The sequence below is a fragment of the Phaethon lepturus genome, unplaced genomic scaffold (assembly GCF_000687285.1).
Source record: "Phaethon lepturus isolate BGI_N335 unplaced genomic scaffold, ASM68728v1 scaffold49358, whole genome shotgun sequence".
In the NCBI taxonomy this organism is placed as follows: domain Eukaryota; kingdom Metazoa; phylum Chordata; class Aves; order Phaethontiformes; family Phaethontidae; genus Phaethon; species Phaethon lepturus.
Window position 1 is genome coordinate 1 of NW_010557938.1, and position 21212 is coordinate 21212.

At 38.0% G+C, this 21212-nt stretch overlaps 1 protein-coding gene across 1 annotated transcript; it reads right to left on the reverse strand.

The window, feature by feature from the left end:
- Positions 1–270: 270 nt before the first annotated feature.
- LOC104625298 (nuclear pore complex protein Nup107-like) lies at positions 271–19946 on the reverse strand (the record flags this gene model as incomplete). Its single annotated transcript, XM_010292888.1, has 14 exons — positions 19877–19946; positions 18088–18177; positions 13680–13792; positions 11812–11947; positions 10593–10696; positions 8599–8726; positions 8219–8267; positions 6953–7024; positions 6291–6379; positions 5516–5594; positions 4465–4578; positions 2158–2248; positions 871–947; positions 271–330 (listed from the first exon to the last, which is right to left on the reverse strand). Coding segments are annotated over exons 1-14 (1272 nt in total), but the record flags the coding sequence as incomplete, so codon positions are not given.
- Between the last annotated feature and the right edge of the window lie 1266 nt (positions 19947–21212).

Here is a 21212-nt window from a genome sequence, read left to right on the forward strand (position 1 = left end):
CGAAGAGTAAACCTGTCTAAGCCACGAACTGTTTGTACTGAAAGTCATCAGGAATAATACTACGAAAAGTCTATTGTACATTTAATTAAGGCACGTCAATCCTACAAAGAACATGTCTACTAAAGCAGCAATGTTTGTTATTTTCCCATTTAGTACATCTTTAAAAGTACAATAACCAGTAGTTGCAGTATTTCTGATGATATCACTGTTACATACGAGAAAGAAATTGTACAACTACCAAACACCACTTAACTAGGAGGCTTGACATACCTGTTTGAGGTTTCCACTCAGTGCTGCGTAGATTGCTCTCTCATATCTATTAAACTGCTCCTAAAATAAACAGTAGAAAAAAAATAGAACTTTTAATTACAAAACATAACTCTTCTAGTTACTTTACATCCTACTAGAGATTAATCCATTACAAAATGTTCCATCTAACAGTTTCCAAGAAAAGCTGGAAAATCACAGGACACAGCAGCAGCCAAAATAAGAACATCAAGTGACTTCCCCTTTGCTGGTATCCCCTTCTGACTTATCTGAAAAATAAATATTGACCTGGAAAGAAAGCAACGTTTCTCCTCTCCCATTCAATTAAGTCAAGATGAAAGTCAAAGTTACTGTCAAGAGTTTCACTTTCAACCAAATAAAAAAAAAGTCAGACATTTCCTAAGCCTGAAAAACTGGTGCCGATTATGTAGATTTCTCACCACAAGACATAAATTCATTATTTCAGAAGTCTTCTTAGAAACATTAATTGCAAATTCTGTAAGTAGCAAACACAGAGGGGGTAGATTTACTTAAAATCATGTTACAGAGTTCAGAAAAGTTCAAATTTATATAGTACTATCAAGCAAATCAGCATTATCTTACCTCTTCAGCCATACGCCAACAACTTATTTTCCAAATGCACCTGTATGGATTCCCTTGAACAGGCTCCAGGTCTTTTCCTATATGCAAAGGATAATTAAAAAAAAAAAAAGGGAAAGGACGGGGGAAAAGAGAAAAGAAGGGAGAAAAAAGAGACAAAAAGAAAAGGAAAAAAAAAGAAAAAGCTGCTATTAAAAAAAAAAGAGAAACGAGTAACAAGGTAAAGTCTACTTTCTATTATTAACCCAATTTAAATCCCTTTGGAACTCTGCCCAAAGCATTTTGATGCTTTTGACTGGACCACAAGGTGGCTTTTTCTGGGAAGTTTGGTGAATGCACATCTTAAAAGTCACAGTATTTTGAAAGCTTAGCTTCTATATAGCTTTGAAGAAAACGTTTTTGACCATAACACATCTATGATTTTTACATCTGGAAAACATGAAGTTAAGGAGAAAAGGAATTCTTATATCTTAAGGAATACAAACTTCTAAAAAAATGTCACTGCATCAGTGCTGCTATTCTGTGTGCTTCTGCAAGATGGCCTGCATCATGGAATTAAAACCCCTATAACAGCAGGATAGGTAGGTACACTCAAAAGAAAGCTAGGACACCAGTGAAGCATGCAGATAAAAGTAACAGGCTATTAGGATTTGAAAAGTAGGAAAGCATTATGCTTTGCAGCCCCAGCTATGCACGACACTTAGACATGTTTTTAAATTCTTTGCTAGATCCTGCAATGTCCTGAGCACAAAGAGAAGAAAGGTACTGTTATAAATAGGACTATGTACAAGGAACCCCTGAACTGAGGAGAAAGGTAATTTAAGAATTTTCAAGTATTTTAAAAGCACTCTTTTTCCTACATTTACATTTGCTGAACTCTAGTCCTACTCATACCTTTCTGAAGCTGTATATAGAGTCCGACTTTGAGTCTGTAAGCAATGAAATGTTTGCTAGGTGGCACAAGTCAGACGTTGAGAAAATACAGACTGAAATACTATATGGAGGTGGAGAAGATCTGCCCAGAACTCTGAGACATCTATTTCCTAGTGATTATGCTTGATTTTCAAAATGAAAGTGACTTCAGCATGTTAAGTGGATTCAGTGAACTCATACCTTGAGCTGAAATAATTTCATATTAGTTTTCACACGTTCCACAGACATGGTAAAATATTTTAGATACAAAAAAGGCTCTTAAGATGAAAGAGTTTTTTCTCTTTGCCACAGACAGATATCAAGAGAAAGCTCTCTGCCCTATTTTTACATGTCTCAAATGCACTTTGAAGTAGATACCTCCATTTATGTTAGGATCATGATACAATTTCCATCCTTCCAAAGTTGCAGCTCTCCAAGCCTGACCACATCGTTTGCATAAGCGCTGTGCCTGAAAAATAATGGATTTTCTCAGCAACAGACTTCAAGGTAGTAAAACCACTAGCTTCTCCTTTAAAAATTTAAGCATTATTAAAATAGTTAATTTGCATAGAGATTCTACTATGGAAAAAAAAGCACAAAGAACCTTAAACTCAAAACAACTGAAAGATTTCAAAGTAAATAAAACGTCATCAGTGTTTTTTCTACTAAACATTTTAGTTTTTCAGTCAGTATTTATAGCAATGTGAGAAATGCACTACAGTCTCATCTTTGCTAGCTTAAACAGCTGTTAGGCATCCTTCTGGTAAGTTTAGTTTAAGGTGTTGTCTTGTTGCTTAGATGTATAATCCACCTTTTCATGCAGTCTTCTACTTTTCCAGTTGACTTAGCCTTCCAAACCCCTCATGCACTTCTAAAAATAGCAATCCCACCTTTCCCATAATGATATTCAATAGTCTATGCATAGCACAAACAGGTTTCATTCAAAGCTATTTTGAATAGCATGGAAAGTAGAACAGAAACTCTACAAAAAAGCTTGCCGACAATTCTTCCAATCCTGCACCCCAACAAAAAACAAACCCAGTCAGTCATCTAAAGATTATCTAAGTAGTCTGACTGGTACTGTTCCAGGACTGACAAAATAGTATGAACAGCCAGACAAACTGCAAGATGCAGTCTTTTTTTTTTTTTTTTAGCCAAATTCTGTTCTTTTTACACTGGAAGGCTGCAGATATTCAGCCATTTTGGGAATGGTAACAAACAGTAAATTTAAAGAATAGACCAGTAAGTTGTTCTAGCTTACCTGTGTATTACCTGTTGTACGGTAAATAAACAGAGGTTCATTCTTAATTTAGAGTAAGCTGAAAGTATTTTAACTTACTCTTTCAGTAGCGAATAACCCACTTCACGCTTAACACACAGTAGCGACTGCAGAACAACTGATGCTGCAAATTTGTATTCATATCGCCCTGCAGCAACATGTTCACGTGCCCATATTATTAGAAAATGAATAGATGTGCACCACAGTGGAACAGAATACTAGCAAGTAACCATATTCCTAAGTCCAAGGTCTTGGGCACAAGAATCTCAAGTGTTGTCCCCTGTCATCTCGTCCCCATCCCTCAGTTACTCAAATGTCATTACATATACATAGAGCCTAGTATAAGGGAATCAGTTTCCAGCTGAGGCCTTTAGACAACACCATAATAGAAGTATTTACACAATTAAATCATGAAAGCCACTTCTTAATTGGGAATTGTTATTCAGAATAGCTTTAAGACTGAAATTGCCTGGATGTTACTCAGCTAAGGATTAATGCAAAGTATACACATCATATATTCTCTCTAAGATAGGGAACAAGCAGAGTTGCAGTAAAAGAGTTAACAGAGGACAATAATGTGCTTTCTAGCATACTCAGATAAAATCTAGCAGAGTTTTCACTGCTGAAGACCTTGCCAAACAATAAAGGTAGGAAAACGAAAGGTAGAAAGCAAGAAAGGAAAGTTATTTTAACTAATAAGAGTAACAACTGTAAATAACTACATTTCTTCTGATGGTAGTACCAGCCTATGGAGCCTGTGCACTGGTCCCCAGTTCTCAGTCCTGGGACACTGATGTGCCTCCAAACGTGCCACTGCAGTGGTTTGTACAAGGGAAAAAATAGCCCTGACTCTGATCCTCAACTCCACTCAGATCATATACCCAAGGGAACATTAGAACAGCAGAGCAAGTAAAGTTTGCTTAATTTAATGCTATTTTTAAGGAAAGCATACATCAAACCTCTCTCTCTAGTTAAAATTGCAAGTGCATTCCACTCTAATATATCTAGAAGGAAGCTTGTAAGATAATCCACTGATTATTACAGATGCAATTAGGAAGTTCTTTGAAATATTCGGTGTGTTTTTCTGGCAGTATTTAGTATCAAGCCACTACAGTAAAAAAATTATTGTCAAACAACCAAAACACCAAAAGATACAATGTTTTTTCCATAACATCTATTCTACACATGAAATCACTTAACTAAATGCAATATTTTATTAAAATAGTAATTTAGCAGTCCATCACTGTCCTTATTGATAATAAACTGGAAATTAAATCACTACAAGCCAAATTTAAACAGACACTTTAGTCCACAGCTTTTCATTAGCTTAAATATAGATTTAAATATAGATTTGAAATAAGTTAAACTAGTTAACCAAGAAGAAACTATAACTTTCTGCAGCTTACCTCATCTGTCACTCCTGCTCTGATGAGAGTGAAGAGATACTTCAATAATCTTGCATCATCTTCTCGATCCAAATCGTCAAGTGGCAGTTTCTGTCTTATAGGAGCATCTGGATCCTGAAAGAAAAAAGTCACCATCCATCCACACAAAGCCTCTATCTCTTCCAATGATTTCCTGCCCTGTTTTATAATTTGGAGTCACTTTTTCATGTTGGCATAAAAATCTGTACAACCACATAATATCTAGCATGATACTTCCCAGTCTTTCCCCTCTCTTTTTCTTTCATTCCTCTTCTGTCATCGTCCCTATCAGAAGGAGAATTGCAATTTCTTTGCTTACTCCACCACCTTTTTTTTGCCTCAAATTTCTCATCTTCCAGCTCTTCTCACCTTCAGACATCCTTTCCCCTTCTGCCTCTCTACCTACAAGACTGTTTCTCGTCCTCCACCTTCTAACTGAGAAGGCTTTTCACAACAGCTGTACTTGTTCCTATTTAATCCAAAAAGATTTTCTCAAGCCAATCAATACCTCAGATCAGTTCCCAATTGAATTAATCTCTGACTGCTTCACTGTCACTGAGACAGTTCATTACCCCCGTCTACTGGAAAGTCCTTTTTTTCTTGACTTCATCCCTCTTAATTTTTACTATAGTAGCTCTCAAGGAATCCCATCAGGACTTGGTTTCATTGTACTAGTTACTGTATAAAGACAGAACACCCTTATTTGCTTCCAAGTAGTTTTATAAGCTTTTCTGGTTAGGAACATGAGTTTGTTTCAGATGTAAGAAGTACTAATAAAGCCATTTACTCCACTAAATAGACCACAGGTACAGGTGATAGGGGTGGGGATGTGGAAGTGACTGCTGAAAGAAAACTGAAGTCCACATATCGCAAAAGGAACTCCAGAGGTGTCTTGCCTCACCATTTCTGTACTAATTTTCCTCCTTTCCAACTTAAATGTTTTGCAATTTTTAGATAGTAAGGCTGTGAAAATAGCATATATGCTCTCTCTAACCCATTTTGAAACCAAACCTGATTTTTAAACAATACTTACCAACTCTGTTACCAGAGCTCGAGAACTTCCAATGTAGGTACTTAGCTGTCGCTGCTTCAAGATATGTAGTGTATTCTCCCTGAAAGCAGTGAAATGTTTTTGAGAAAAATGGTTTTTTAGCAAGCATCTTTTAATAAGGTACAAATACTGCAAGATATTTTTTGTTACATGGAATATGTTTACAGAAGAGACACATTTGGTTTGGCTGGTTGATCAATGGACTGTGTTACTGTTGTGAAACAACATTTCACAAGAAGGACAATATTAGAATCAATTCACATATCTTTGATTTCTTTTGAAAGCATATATTATTTCAATCATTCATGTATTTAACTACGAATTGACTTTTGCATGAGCAGAATTTCCCATTAGCATGGCCAATGGCACAAAGTGATGATAAGAACCTAAACAGGCGACCACCTGAGAAACGTGTAATAAAAGTGGTTTTATCCACTGTAAATAACAGGCTGCTCAGCAGGTGACCATCCCTTATTGTGCCTTATTACGAAAAATCAAATCTGCATCCAGGTCAAGATTAAATTAAGTTGCTTTGATGGCTTTCCTTCTATCCTTGCCTCCCAAAAGCAGTAACTGACTTTTGAGAAAACATACTTCAGTGGGTAGATAGGAAATCTCAGTTTTTACATCTAAGAATTCGAAGAAGTGAATGAACTGAAGAACTTATAAAAATCCACTTCTTTTTAAGAGTGATTCTGTGTCTTTGCCTGTGAACCTTATACTTGATGGGAGCATGTATACAGTCAAAGAAACTCACCAATATACAGATTTTGCATAAAACTCAATATTATCAGAGAAGTCCCCAATTTCATCCTTGGCAATGCTCTCTAGCCAATCTACCACCAGCTGGAATAAAATTAAATTGCATTTTTAAAACAAACATGTAACAAATAGTATTTTAACTGCCTTCCTTTCATCTCTGGATCTACTCGTTATCTACATGGTAATCAAAGGCATAAACATCCTGAAGACTATTCCACTTTCATTTTAATTATCGAATATGAAGGTTGTTTAAGCACTTGATCTCTTTCTCACTACAGTTACTACAGTGCTACTGAACAGTTTATTAATCACCATCAACAATAACAGATGCTACAAATGGGAATAGCTTTCAGCCTTCCATCCTCTCCAAGCTAGCCTGAAAAACATTTCAAATCTTTAGAAACTAAAAAGCATTATTTTTATGCATACAAAGAATAACGTACTTCAGTAAACACAAGGAAATAAGTATTAGAAATTTCTGATCTTTAGAAACCAGAAAGCATTATTTTTATACATACAAAGAATAACACAAAAAAGTGAATATGAAGAAATAAGTATTAGAAACAGCTTAATAAAATGCACAGAGCATTAGTGTTATATACATTTAAGTGCCTACTGATCTATTACCATTCTCATCGTAAAAACTTTCCGTCATACCTGGCTTTGTCGAACAAGTGAATCTTTCTGAAACAAGCTGTCTACATTTGTCTTTTCGCTAGCATTTAAAACCTATTTAAGAAAAAGCCGATTATTACTTCATGGAAAAGAAAACTTGCCACAAAACCACAAATACCAAACTGAACACATACTAATTCATAAACTTCCTACAAGTTCAGTATGCTACCTTTCCCCTACCCTTCTTTTAAAAACTCATGACACTATATATTTGTTTTATTTGGATGATTGTTTACATCAAGAGATTCAGAATATAGTTCACAAATGACCACAGAGAGAAGCTACATAGTAGATCCACTGATTCCACTGACTCTACTCTTATTATCCTAAATCCCATTTATTACTGAATACATTAGAAAAGATGACATTTTCCAAGACCATATGCACACTTAAAATGAACAAATGAAAAAAAAAAAAAACCACCAAAAAACCCCACAAACCAAAAAACCTGACCCCAGAACCCTGATCCTTCTATCTGCTCTCCTGCATTAGTTTAGCTTTCATTAGACTTGCAACAAAAAGAGAACAGAAGATGCATGTTTGTAAAAAACACAGGTAGAAGGAGATTGTGTTTTTGTCACAATAGTGTTTAATAGTGACAACTTAGCAGTAAGAATCCTAGAGGAAGCTATTTTATGACTGAAAAAAAAGCAACTGCGATCATAAATTTTACAAAGGCAGAGTCACTTTACTTATTGTTTTGTCTTCCTAAGCATATTCTGGCAGCAAAGGCTGGAAGCACTGGATTGACGTAGACAAGACGACTACAGCTGAAACAAGAATGCTGAAAAATTTGCATTTCTCTTGTGATAAATTGGAATCAGGATTCCAAAGGCTAGACAGCTTGAGACCACATGTTCTTCTTTTAGGCAAAGCAAAATCATCTCTGACCTATGGGAACATAACTGCTGCTGATGCAACTTCTTTAAAGAAAAAAAATAGTTACTTCTAATGGGTTTTCCAAGTGTACGTGGAATACTTAAGGAAATAAAACAAAGTATAATTTATAATATTCTTACATCAGCATTTTCTATTTAGAACTGAATATTTAAAGTAACTTTTTACAATATATGAAATAACGTAATATCTGTCTTGATAAAAATCAAACCCATCTCATTTTTGTTTACATTCTTTCACCTTTAAATTTTGAATGACTGCAATATTAAGACCGTAAAAATAAAATACAAGCAGTTAGCTTGTATTTAGCTTACTATATTGCTTAAAAATACCCAGAAAGTCCAAGCTTACTGCGATATCAAATGCAGTTTCATCTTCCAGTGCAGACTGTATTCTGTCTCTAGAAATAAAAGTGCAAAACCTTAGTGATTAAAATAAAGCTGAGAAAATTCAGCAGAATGCATAAGTTAAAGCACTTAAAAATACCTTTACAAAAATGTTCTTTAAAAAAAAAAAACACTAGAAGTTGCAAAAGTAATACGAATAGGCCCATTTACAACTTTAATTTCTGGAAATTGATAATAAATAGACATATAGATCAGCATCTAGTTTCACAAACAGATTATTAACACATACTTCATTGCTTCATTCCATATTTATAAACTAATTAAAAACATATCCAAGAAAGTCAGCTCAATGTAATAACATAATGTGCTTTTCAAAGGAATTACCTATAAAGCGAGGACAACAGTCTCCAAGTTACCATCTCCTGCTTGAGAAGCCACAAGACACTAGCAGTTTTCGAAAACTTTTGCTGTCCAGGAGTTGCCCGATAAACTATTTTCCCTAGTATATTCACCTGAGGTACATAAATTTATACATAGTTATTATTGCCCATCATTGTATTTTTTTTCTAAGCCATTATAGCAATCTTTTCATTATCCTGAATGCTCTCAACAACCAAGTTCGATTACCATCCCTTCAAAATAGATAGATGATACTCCACACCATAAATTCCCTTTATCATGAATAAAAATAATATTATCACAGCCTACGCAGCATAAACCAATAGGGTGGCTTTGTTTTGCATGGCACTGTACAAACCCAGGATAAAACCAGCTTATGTTGACCAATTAAAAAGCACCAAAAGACTGAGGGTGAGAAAGCAATGACTAAAAAAACCCCAAACGAACGCAAACCACCAAAACCCCCAACTTTGTTTCCATATACATCAATGTCCAACATAAAGTCAGCCCTAATGGTATTTGTGACAGTATGTATCAGTGCCTAGAAGATACCCTTTCCTTTGTAGCTCTGATAAATGAGGAAACTCAAACTGTTGGTTACCATATAATTTACAGTATCACCAAAAAGAAATTCTATTATATTTTCCTTTGTTTATTATGAAGAAAACTTAGACGATAAAGTCTTCTCCGTCAGTAGCTAGTTCCAGAGCTCCTACTACTTCTAAGAATGGCCCCAAACTCTTACATTTTAGGAGGACCCAATTTGTCAGCCATCAATATATTCACCAGTTTTCAAGTGGGAGGTGAGCAACTGATTTGGAGGAAAGAACGAAGTGTACCATCAAAATGCAAGAGAGGAGCATGACCTTCTGTTCCCTTCTATTATCTCCCAGAAAACATGAAGAGTTCACGGCTGCTAGGAGTGACTGGACTGATCTCAGGGTACAGTTAAGAGGCAGCATGAGAGCTCAGGGCTGTCCCTCCACCTTCATCCCAAGCCCTGTCAGCAACATTCAAGCCAATTCTTGGGGCAACATCCTTCAATCTACTTTTGTAGGTCCTCGGCAACATATAATCAACTCCTCACAATACCAGGTGGCTTAAACCAACCACTCTGTATTCCATGATCTTGTAGACAGTATCCACATTGTCAAACAGGAGGAATGGAAGAGACCTTGGAAGTTCCACCATCTTACAAAATAATCAAGTTCATGTTTATTTTCCTTCTCATGTCTTTTTCCCACTTGGGATCACAGCTGTGGTACACACCTCATTAAAGACCTCAGCATTCTCCAACTCAGCCCCAGCAACAGTGCACAGAACAGGGCTAGCAAGCTTCTACCAAGAATGCATTATCTTAACACAGACACAGGCATGAATTCTCTTTAAAAAATGATCTGCCGACCTCCCTCTTTTGTGATCAACATTTATTGACAGAAGCATCACAATTTCTTCCTTTCAAACTGTCAATACCTGCTGATCCTGAACTGTCAGTCAACAGCCAATCAAATAAAAAACTGTGTCTAAAAGCAGAGACACCTTAAAGCTAACATTGAGACCTCTACTGCCAGCTTGTCAGTAATGTAACAGAAAATTCTTAAAGCGTATTACAATGATTTTATTTATTTATACCCGAGAGAAATAAGTACTTTTTACTCCAGCTTATTATTATTAACAAAAAATCTATACATCTGCTCATGTTTATTGTCACTTGACACTTGCAGTGGAATGGCAGCCAGACAACATTTTTAGTATTCGGCAAGCTACACAATGGGTATTCCTGTGCCAAGGTAGCGTATGAGGAAAGAGAGATGCTGTTCAATGCTAGTGTTCAGTGACTCATAAGACTGCAACCATCTGGAAGATTTAAATTATCTATGTTAAGCACTGTGACTTCCCAGCTTAAAGAAAAATAGCAATACTACTTAGGGAAGGGGCTGTAAAATAAAAGTAAATAAAACCCCAAGCAAACTACTTACCTGACTGTTACAAATACTTTCATACTCATCCACAAGATCGAAAATGGTAGTTGATGTATGCTTCAGGAAGGAATGCAGAAAATCTGAGTACATGCTCATCGTAGCTAGAACAGATTTAAGAAGTAATAGCCATATTAGTCAGACACAACTTGCTAAAAAAACCTCAACATACTACCAGAAAAAAAAAAAAAAAAAAAAAAATCATTCTGATGACAAGACATCTCATCTTTCGTAAATCTAAAAGAGGACAATGATGATATGAACTATTTATACCTCCTAAAGTCAGAAGAAATTATCAGCTAAGACAGTAAGATACATAGAAGCTATGAGGTAAGTCAAATAATTATAAAACTTTTGCTGTAAACATGTCATCTGAGAAAGTTTTAACAACAAACTCATTTGTGTATCTCCACAAAACTAATCCAGTTTGCGTCTTACATCACCAGAGCATCTCATTTGTGCCATCAGGTTCCACAAAACACACAAAGTCTCAAAACTCCAATCACTGGAGAGATGACTTTCTGAACTTTTTAAACCAGACTGTTTTTGACAAAGAAATATCTCAGCAAAATAATACAGAAAAAAAGAACATATAATCTTATATCCCTGTGCTGATTGTGGCTGGGATGGAGTTAATTTTCTTCATGGTAGCTAGTACAGGGCTATGTTTTGGATTTGTGTTAAAAACACTGTTGATACTACAGGGATGTTTTCGTTACTGCTGAGCAGTGCTTACACACAGTCACCCCACCAGCAAGTCGGCTGGGGGTGCACAAGAAGTTGGGAGGGGACACAGCTGGGACAGCTGACCCCAACTGACCAAGGGGATATTCCATGCCATAAGACATCGTGCTCAGCATATAAAGCTGAGGGAAGAAGGAGGAAGGGAGAGGATTTTCAGAATGATGGTTACTTCCCAAGTAACCGTTATGCATGATGGAGCCTTGCTTTCCTGAAGATGACTGAACACCTGCCTGCTGATGGGAAGTGCTGAATGAATTCCTTGTTTTGCTTTGCTTGCATGCCTGGCCTTCTCTTTACCTAGTAAACTGTCTTTACCTCAACCCATGAGTTTTCTCACTTTTCCAATTCTCTCCCCACCCCGCTGGGGAGTGAGCGAGCGACTGCGTGGTGCTTAGTTGCCGGCTGGGGTTAAACCACGACAATCTCATAAATAAAAAATGCAGTCAATTATTACGAAAACTTCAGATTGTCTCACCAGCTTCACCAGGATCATCCTCACGCAACAGTACAGCGCTCATAGTGACATCTTCTGTCATATTGGATATGTCTAGATTTACAAACATTCCTGTCTGCTGAGGTGAGAGCGCCATTGTCCAGCTACTTTCATCCAACTAAAAGCATAACAAGAACATAAGGAAAATAAATAGCAATCTCAGATTATTGCAAACCTAGCTCCAAGTTTTTGCATTCTATATGAATGGTATAAAGAGAGGAATTCTAAAAATTAGTAGTTAAATAACTGCCTTTAGATAAGGTGCAACTATGCCTTTAACAAACAGCTCTGAAAAGATAAATTTTAGCATGGAAAAAGGAAATTAACAATGGGCTTTTTTTAGGAAATAACTAAAGTAGACGTTAATCTAATAAGACTGCCTACTTTAAAACACCATGTATCACTTTTCATCTTAAAACAAATCACTCTGAACTTTCATATTCCATTATGCTAAATGTTTACTTTGAACAACAAAATACTAAGTAAAAAAAGACAGAATAAGACTGACTTCATTGTAAAGCAGCTGCCAAAAGTTAAGCAAAATAGTTAGAATTTGAATCAAAACCATTTATCAGTCTTTTAACCTTCTCGGTGAATTGCTCAAAACCATTTGATTGAATGAAGCAATACATGTTTAAAATAATAGCAAGTATCACAATATTAAAGGAGGAAATAAAGACATACTTATACTCCTTGGGGAGTATTTCAGGAAGGTATTTGATAACATATCTGACATCAGAGCGTAAAATGGCCAAAACAGAAGATAGACTCTACACATACTGCACTGACAGGACAGCTTCCTATAGCTGTTCTCATGATATACCTGTTATTCTTCCTTTTATATCCCAGCTGCTACCTACAGTATTTCTCTTCTCTGATTTCTCTCTGTCACTATTACCCTCTAGCCAGCCAGAACAGAATGCTACAGCACTCTGACTGCAGAGTAAAAATAACAAGAAACACAGTTCTAGTAAAATCGTATCAGGTCTCTGTGGGAAATACAAAAAGGGCTGATGAGTGTTCTTATCTACCAGCAAGTAAGTTTCCACAAGACATAATTTTAAGTCCTTTTTCCATCACCCTCATGTGAAAGCCTTTGCCTAGTCCCAAATCTCTCCCTGCTAATCTAAACTGGATTGAAGTCAGAGCACTAAATGCTAACCTAAGATGTACTCCACTCGCAAAACACTAGTTACAGAATGACAAGAGGCTCTGAATCAGAGGAAAAGTGCCACTGCTAAGAGCTGTATACATGTTGATCAACTAGGCACCAGAACCTGATAAAGAAACAAATGCGCTGTAACAAACTATAGAAACAACCAGAAGGGAGAATAAATTAAAATGCACATACAGAAAGACATTTTAACTTGGTTTGAGTTAATTTAAAAATAAACAGAGATAAAATACTTCAGATGTCCCTACTGATAACTTTTCTAATCAGCGTTTTTCCAAAGACATTACAGTAGAAGAATGTCATCTGAAGAGTCATCAGAACAGCTTGTTTTCTGAAGTCCAAACTTGAACATCCAAGTGAAGCCTAATACTGGAAAGTGGTAAAATAAGAAAAATTCTGAAGGTTTAACTTGCTGACTTTTGTAGTTACAAGCACTCTCTTAACACCTATGGTGTATTTAGCAAGTCCTTAAAACCCTCTGTTATTCCTCACTGCATCATCTCAAAGACCACCCCAGTTATAAATAATACTAGTAGCCAGCAGCGACAGTAGTATTAGCAAGCTTGTACCACCCACAGTTTGCCCTTGGCGCAAACAACACCAAAAGACTGTAAACTTGTAGTTTCTTATAAGTTTCACAGAAACAAAAGAGGAAAAGGTGCCCTAACCATCTTACCATTGACAGACAGCCAAAAAGTCCAGGAGTTGGTAGAATCGGAGATTTTCCTCCTGTTCCCAGGATGGCAGACATATCTGAAGGCTTCATGGAGCTTCGATTTAGTGCAGTAGCTGAAAGAGAGAGATGTTTTCTGAAAAGAAGTATATAAGGACATTATGGTCTATCAAGGAGCATCTTATAAAGGAAGGAAATCTTACAATGGAGATTAAAGTATTTATGAAATCCTGCTCGGTCACACAAGAAACAGACAAACCAACCTGATAGAGTAGTAACTTGCTCCTGTCCATCTTCATTTTCCTTCCATCAGAAGGCTTGTACCAAACCCACAAATGCCAATTATAAAAGAAAGACAAGTCTTAGGCCCAACAACACTTAGAAAGAAGGTTAATAATCAATAATGGGACTTAATCTACACATCTCGTTATACTAGGCTTATACAAACACTCTGGTTAACCAAGTCTGGAGCATACTCAAGCTCTAGTTTTCCAGGTAGGGCATGTATAAACATAAAGACAAAGGGTATCTATTGTCATTTCAGTTCCTCCTCATGTGCAGCAGCATTCCATACAGAAATCTGAAGCGAGGTTGAATGCAAGTGTAAAAACGCACCGAATATGTGACACACCTTCAGTTACCAAAGAGTTCATTGATACACTCACACCATGAGCATAAATAGCAATAAAATACCACTCACTCCTCCTTGGAAATTGGTCTCCAAATCCTTAAAGCAAAAGGCAACAAGTCTGCTCTACCAAGCACTACACCTGCTCCAGATACTCCTGCACGGTGTACAGGTGGCGTTTCCAGGAATATCTGACATAAACCTGCATAAACAGACCCTCACACAGGGCTCACACAGCCCAAAGACCACAGGATTTGCACCGAGACAGTAGCTGCTTGGGTCCTCCTATCAACCACAAACAGCCTGGAAAGTCATCTAAAAACAGTGGACAGCCAAATCAGGAGCTGACAACAGCTGCAAAGAGGGAATGACACATAGTCCTCAAGTTTTATTAGCAAATTTGGAGACAGAAGTGCCTGTACAGCCCTCAGAAGCAGTTCTTGATAGAAAGACAGCTTCAGTCAGCATCGAGATCATTAACATTTCCTTTGGACTTGAGGACTGCTGGAATCCAAGATGCCTACAACAGCATGTACAACCAGAAAATAAAGAGCATGTCCAGGATCTCCCCCAGACTCATCCCGAAGAATGCAGGAGCATATCTTGTCAGATCTCTGACACCCTCAAATTATAAAGGGGCAAGGCCATTGCAAACAGGTGCAGGGACCCTAGAAGGCTTTGTATCAATAGGTAGATTTTGTTTTCCATCCATCAGTTTCACATAGATTGAGAAAGTTGAAGAACCAAAGGTTTCTGTCCCAAGGTTTATGTCCTTGTATTAGCACAGACCTTGAATCACCACAAATAAACTTTACCTAAACTCTTGAGATGTGAAAGTCAGGCATACTGAATATCAAAGAGACAAATCAATTCCCAATCTGTAGAACTAGAATTATGGCTACTAACATTAACAGTCTGACTCTGAAGTTGCAGATCAAAGCATTTAAATTGTTAATGGGTCATCATTCACCTCTCCTTCATGGTACCAGAAAATGACTGCTACCCATATGATATCATGCACTCAGGCGTTAGGAACTTACAGAGTGGCAGAAAAGAACTACATTGCATAATCCTCAAATACAGTTTCTAATACCCTCAAATCAAGAAGTAGGAGCAACTGACGTCAAAGGAAGCAAAAAACCTTGTCCCCAGGAGAAAAGATAATGGACGCACTTCATGAGAACACTTTACATGTTCCACTGTAGGAATGGACTGTACAGCGGAAACAGAAACAGGAGTGAAAATGCTGATGCTCTGTTTGTTGCAGAATCTTAAGACAGTTTGAAAAAGTAGCTCTAGCCTATGTAGCAGATGACACTTGTGACTCTCAGAAAATCTGTACAGTGCCACGGTGGAGATAAAACAGATAAAACAGCCAGGATGCCAAGGAGAAATGCAGAGCTGTAATGAAGAAGTGCAAAATCTTTAGATTGAATAGTGCAGGAATGTCAAATAGGAAACTTTTTGTAAGGACTGCCCGTCCACTCATAATGCTGCATGAAGACAGTTTATCACAAATGATAGCCACCCATATGAGTAGTTGTCAGCTGTACTTCGGGAAGTTTGCAGAGAGAATCATTACTCAGAAACCAGAAAGTCTCCTTCTGAAGTCCATTAAAAAATAGATGGTAGGTTTACAGAGGGTATGCTGTCTAGTAACATCTCCTGATATAACATCTCTATGCTGACCAGCCATACAAATGAACCAAACTGCTCAACATTAGACCTTCTTGATCAGCTTATTTTGCATCTGACATCTCTGCTTTCACCTGACATCAACTGTCTATATTTTTTTGGGGGGCAGCTGCTGCACAAACAAACTGTACAGCACCTCTTACTGAAATTCTGTACTGTTGAGCTTTCTGAAAATAGACAAACCGGAAACTTCACAGTGACAAAAACATGGCAAGATGTTCGATCAACATGCTAACCGGAATAAAGATCTTCACTGAAGACAGACAATGGTCAAGATGGTATCCACATACTCTAATTTGAAGATAGAAGTGGGAAAAGAGCTACTTGATTTTGAAATGCTCTCTGACCGTCACAGTGTGACACAATGCTTCACTCTTTAAAACAACTAACACATCACCCCATCTCCAAGCAATCCTGAAAGGAAGATGTGGACCAGCAGATGGTGCAGCCATCCTCTTGGAGCTTGATGGAAAACACACTGGCTAGATGATGATGAGAAAGGGGAAGCCCCTTATATAAATGCCTGAATAATGACAAAATAAACACTACACGAAGAGACTGTGGCAAGGAAAAGGGAGGTAAACCCTGGTGATGATATGGAAATATAAGAAATGGGCATGTTTCTTTATTTCACCCACAACTAGTAGGGGAGGCTCTAAGAGGATTACAGACCTTTTCACAATATGTTTAGTGTCAAGTCAACACTAAGAACAATCTGCATTTTCACTGCAAGAGCTGTCAATGCTGACACACAAGTAGCTCGTGCTTGAGAAGGAGGCTGATGCTAACAGCATCTATATTTGCTGCTGGCCGCCAAAACAGAAGCCACTAAATATTACACTAAATGAGAACAAGCAGGGGCTACACAGAACTTGCCAGGAACCCTGAGAAATCATGAAGAATCAGTCTTTCTGGAACTTTGTATCTTTGCACCAGTGCCAGTTTGGGAACAATCCCCAACTCACTCCCCATATGGGTCAGCTGATGCAGAATACAGGGGTTGAGATTGGAAGGTTTCAGGGCAACCTGACCCTAGCCACCACGTGCAGTTCCACAGCCTTTCTGTGAGGTATGCCACCTAATTTCTTGTCCTGTTAGTGGAGAGGGGAATCATTTACCGATGCAACCAATAAATACACCTGGTAGAAAGGTTAGCCACAGAAATTAACCTGCCACAAAAACAAGGATGGAAAAGTACCTGAAGAGTCACACTACATGACAGATAAGCTTGAAGAATTAACAGCTACTGCAAAACCAAAGGAAGTTGTGAAAAAGAAGGAAACACAACAAACTAGATTGCTGACTAGTATGGCAAGAACCAGTTTCAACGTGGTACTTGAGAGAAACTGAAATGATACTGGACATACTCCTGTGCCAAAGACAAAACAGAAAATGAAGCTCAAACACCCCCTAAAAACCAAAAGGCAAAAAACTATTGGCATTCAACAAGAGAATAAAGATACAACATATAAACATATATGTTGACTGCTACTAGGTGTTTTTTTCCATATTTATAAATGTATTTAACTTCAGTATCACAGGATCAGTAGTTGAGGTTGGAAGATACCTCTGGAGAACATCTGCTCCAACCCCTCGGGCCAAAGAGGTGTCAATTAGAAAAGGTTGCTCAGGACCATGTCTAGTCAGCTTTGGTTATCTCCAACGACGGAGACTCCACAGACTGTCTGGGCAACCAGTTCAAGTGCTCAATCACTCTTATAGTAAAAAAATTTTTTCTTATGTTTAAACAGAATTCCCTGTATATCCTGCTGTGCCTATTGTCTCTTGTCTTTCCCCTGGGCACCACTAAGAAGAACCTGGCTGTCTTTTTTACTCTCTCCCATCAGGTATTTATGCACATTGACAAGATCCCCCCAAGCCTTCTCTTTCCCAGGCTAAACAACCCCAGCCCTTCTCAGCCTCTCCTTATATGTCAGATGCTCCAATCCCCTAATCAACTTTGCAGCCCTTCACTGGACCCACTACAGTACATCCATGTCTTTCTCATTATGAACTTATTAGTTATCAGTTATGAAGTCCAAGCTTATATTCCTGTAACTGAACACTAATGAAAGAAAGTAGTCTTACCTGGATGGCGAAGCAATGAACTAGGAGTTCGGGAAATCAACTGTCCTCTGGGTGTCATGTTTCCAACAGTGTCATCCAAGGATGTAAGAACTGATTAATAAACAAGTTAAGAAACGCTCTCCTAAACATGCTTTTGGCTCTATTCAAACCGACTGAGAATACTTGGAAAGGAACGGTATTTTGCTGTAGCTCAAATATTCTAATGATTACATATCTTTCAGGCCCAAGCAGAAAGTCCCATTCATAAGCCTGAGTTAGGTCACAAAATGTTTCACCAGAAGCTTAAAGCTGGAGGGCTACCAGGGACACTGCCAAGTAAAGTTCAGAAACCCGAGCACAACAGGTCTGTCACTCCTCACATCTGCTCAAAGCGAATACTTTTGCCCCATGAGGAGCTGCTTTATGCTACATAAACCATAACAAGAAAATCTGAGACTGAATTCATTTAGAAAAAAAGTTCTCTCTTGGCTTCACGACGCTGACAGCATTAGGTTGTTGTTCTACTTTGCCTCTTCCTGTCAGCAACTAGTGCTCTAGGTACGGCTTACTAAGAAGTAGTTGTGTAAAGTTTTCAGTATCCTATGTTATATCAATGTCCAAGAACATCATTAATCTTAGGGACAATATAATCAGGGTCAATATCTCACTATTTTTATTCTGCTTGCAAAAAAAAGGACAAGCAAGTGTACTGGATTCCTTTGCTATCATAACCAGAAAAATACCATTATTTCTGCCAGTTACATGGTATTTTTTCTTATTGTACATTGGGGAAAAAATTCTGTGGAAAATTAAATCTATGTCTGTGCGCTCCTCTTGCTATTACTATGGATGGAAAGCTAAGATATACACTGAATAATCACAATACTCTGATAACATAGTACATGCAAAAGAGCATAAAACCAAGATATAATGGAGTGACAAAAACTTCATTATTGCAAAAACTCAGGGATGGAGTCAGCTGTGGCTCACAGTTCTCTGGGCTGACGTCAACCTCAGTTCATAAGTCCATGAAAAACTGTAAAATATGACGCTACACAAATGTGATGTCACAAGTTTAGGAGATACGCAATGCAACATCCCTGCAACCATATTTAACCTAAAACCAAAATAATCAATCTAAATATAGTAAAGAATTGACTATACAAGCATTTCAACATTCTCTTACTTTCCCTGAAGTCTAGTGAATATCTGTTCTGAGCCATCACTACAACAGCTTTGACATGGCTTAAGACTAAAATGGGGGGAAAAGAGGGGGGAAAGAAAATTCCATTCAGAAGAAAAACTATTCTGTGAAAAGGTAAAGAATTGCATCTTTTGGCTTATTCTTAAGTTGTTCTGTAAAGGCCAAGTAACACACTACATTGCTGAAAATGTCATATTTTTCTAAATGAAATTCATCCAGGTTTCCTAGTTGCACCTGCAGTCAGTCACTAATATCCCCCCCTAACAGTTTTTAGATATTGCAATCATAGTTTTGGTTTTAGAATTTTTCTCCTTCTTAATGCATAAAAATGCCACACAGAAAAGAGGCTACAGAAGAGGAAATATGAGACAGTTCAAAAGCAAAGTTTTGACTGCAGAATACCTCACAAATCAGATTAACAATTTCACATTATGTTCATACATTCCTCACTTTAAATGGGTATAAAACAAAGATTAACTTGCTGTATATTTGAAAACCATTCTCAACACACTCAAAATCAAAGCAGTGGTAAAAATACACACACATTGTAAACACAGCAAGCAATGATTAAAGAGAAGATAAAAAGTCTTTACACAAAAAAGATACTAGAAACTCTTTTCTGAGAGCTTTGCTTCCGTCCGGGCCTGGCCACCTCTGCATCACGGGGGGATGACATGTCTCCAAAATCATTTCTAGAGAACAGCAACATAGACACAAAGCACATGAATCCAGGCAGAACACACAACAAGATTTGTTTGTTCCTTCAAGTAACTCCACAACTGGCAAACTTAAACAAAGTGTAAGTCACTTCTAATTCTAGTACTGATGTCCCATTTCCTCTACAGAATATCCAGTATTGCTCATCAGCTCAGGAAAATGAGTTTGTCTGAAAACCCACACTTTCTTCCTCCTACATCACAACAGACATTTTCTAATTAAAAAAAAATAGCTAGTACGAGATGCAACAGCATGAAATTAAATTCTGAATTGAAAAATTCAATTGAAAGAATGACGTGATTTCACTATTTGATTTTTTTTTTCCTCTCCAGATACACAAAATCACCACAGACTGAGAAAGTTCAAGCGTGTTGCAGAAGGGGAAAAAATGGTTGACAATTACTAAAACGCAAAGGAGAAGGCAGAGGTGGGCTGCTGTCGTGGTTTAGCCCCAGCAGGCAACTAAGCACCACGCAGCCGCTCGCTCACTCCCCCTCCCGCAGTGGGACAGGGGAGAGTATTAGGAAAAAAACCTCGTGGGTTGAGATAAACACGGTTTAATAGGACAGAAAGAAAGAAGGAAGCAACAATGATAATACCAACAAAGGAATGTACAAGAACAAGTGATGCCCAATACAGCGATTGCTCACCACCCGGCCATCGACAGCCCGTCCCCGAGCAGCGATTTCCGCCCCCCGGCCAACTCCAGTTTATGTACTGGGCATGACGTCGTATGGTAGGGAATATCCCTTTGGCCAGTCTGGGTCAGCTGTCCCGGCTGTGTCCCCTCCCAGCTCCCCGTGCACCCCCAGCCTGCTCGCTGGCAGGCCAGCACAAGAAGCTGGACTGTCCTTGACTGCTCAGCAACAACTCAAAACATCAGCACGTTATCAACAGTTTCTCATCCCAAATCCAAAACACAGTCTCACACTAGCTTCTGTGAAGAAAACCAGTTCTATCCTGGCTGAAACCAGGACAGCTGCGAAGGCCACAGCTGTGACTGCCTAAGCAGGCCTATCTGCAGAGCACCCTGCAAAGGCCCAGCTCAATGATTCCTGCATAATTAACAATTTCAGTTTAATCTATAAATATATTCCAGAAAAAAAACCCAAACCGATTTAAAGCGCCCGGTGGCATCAAAGCCTCGGATACGCCTCAGAAATTGTCCCAGCCCTGTCGCGTTTTTCAGCCCGCCCACCGCTCCTTCGAGGCCGCTACAGGGGGA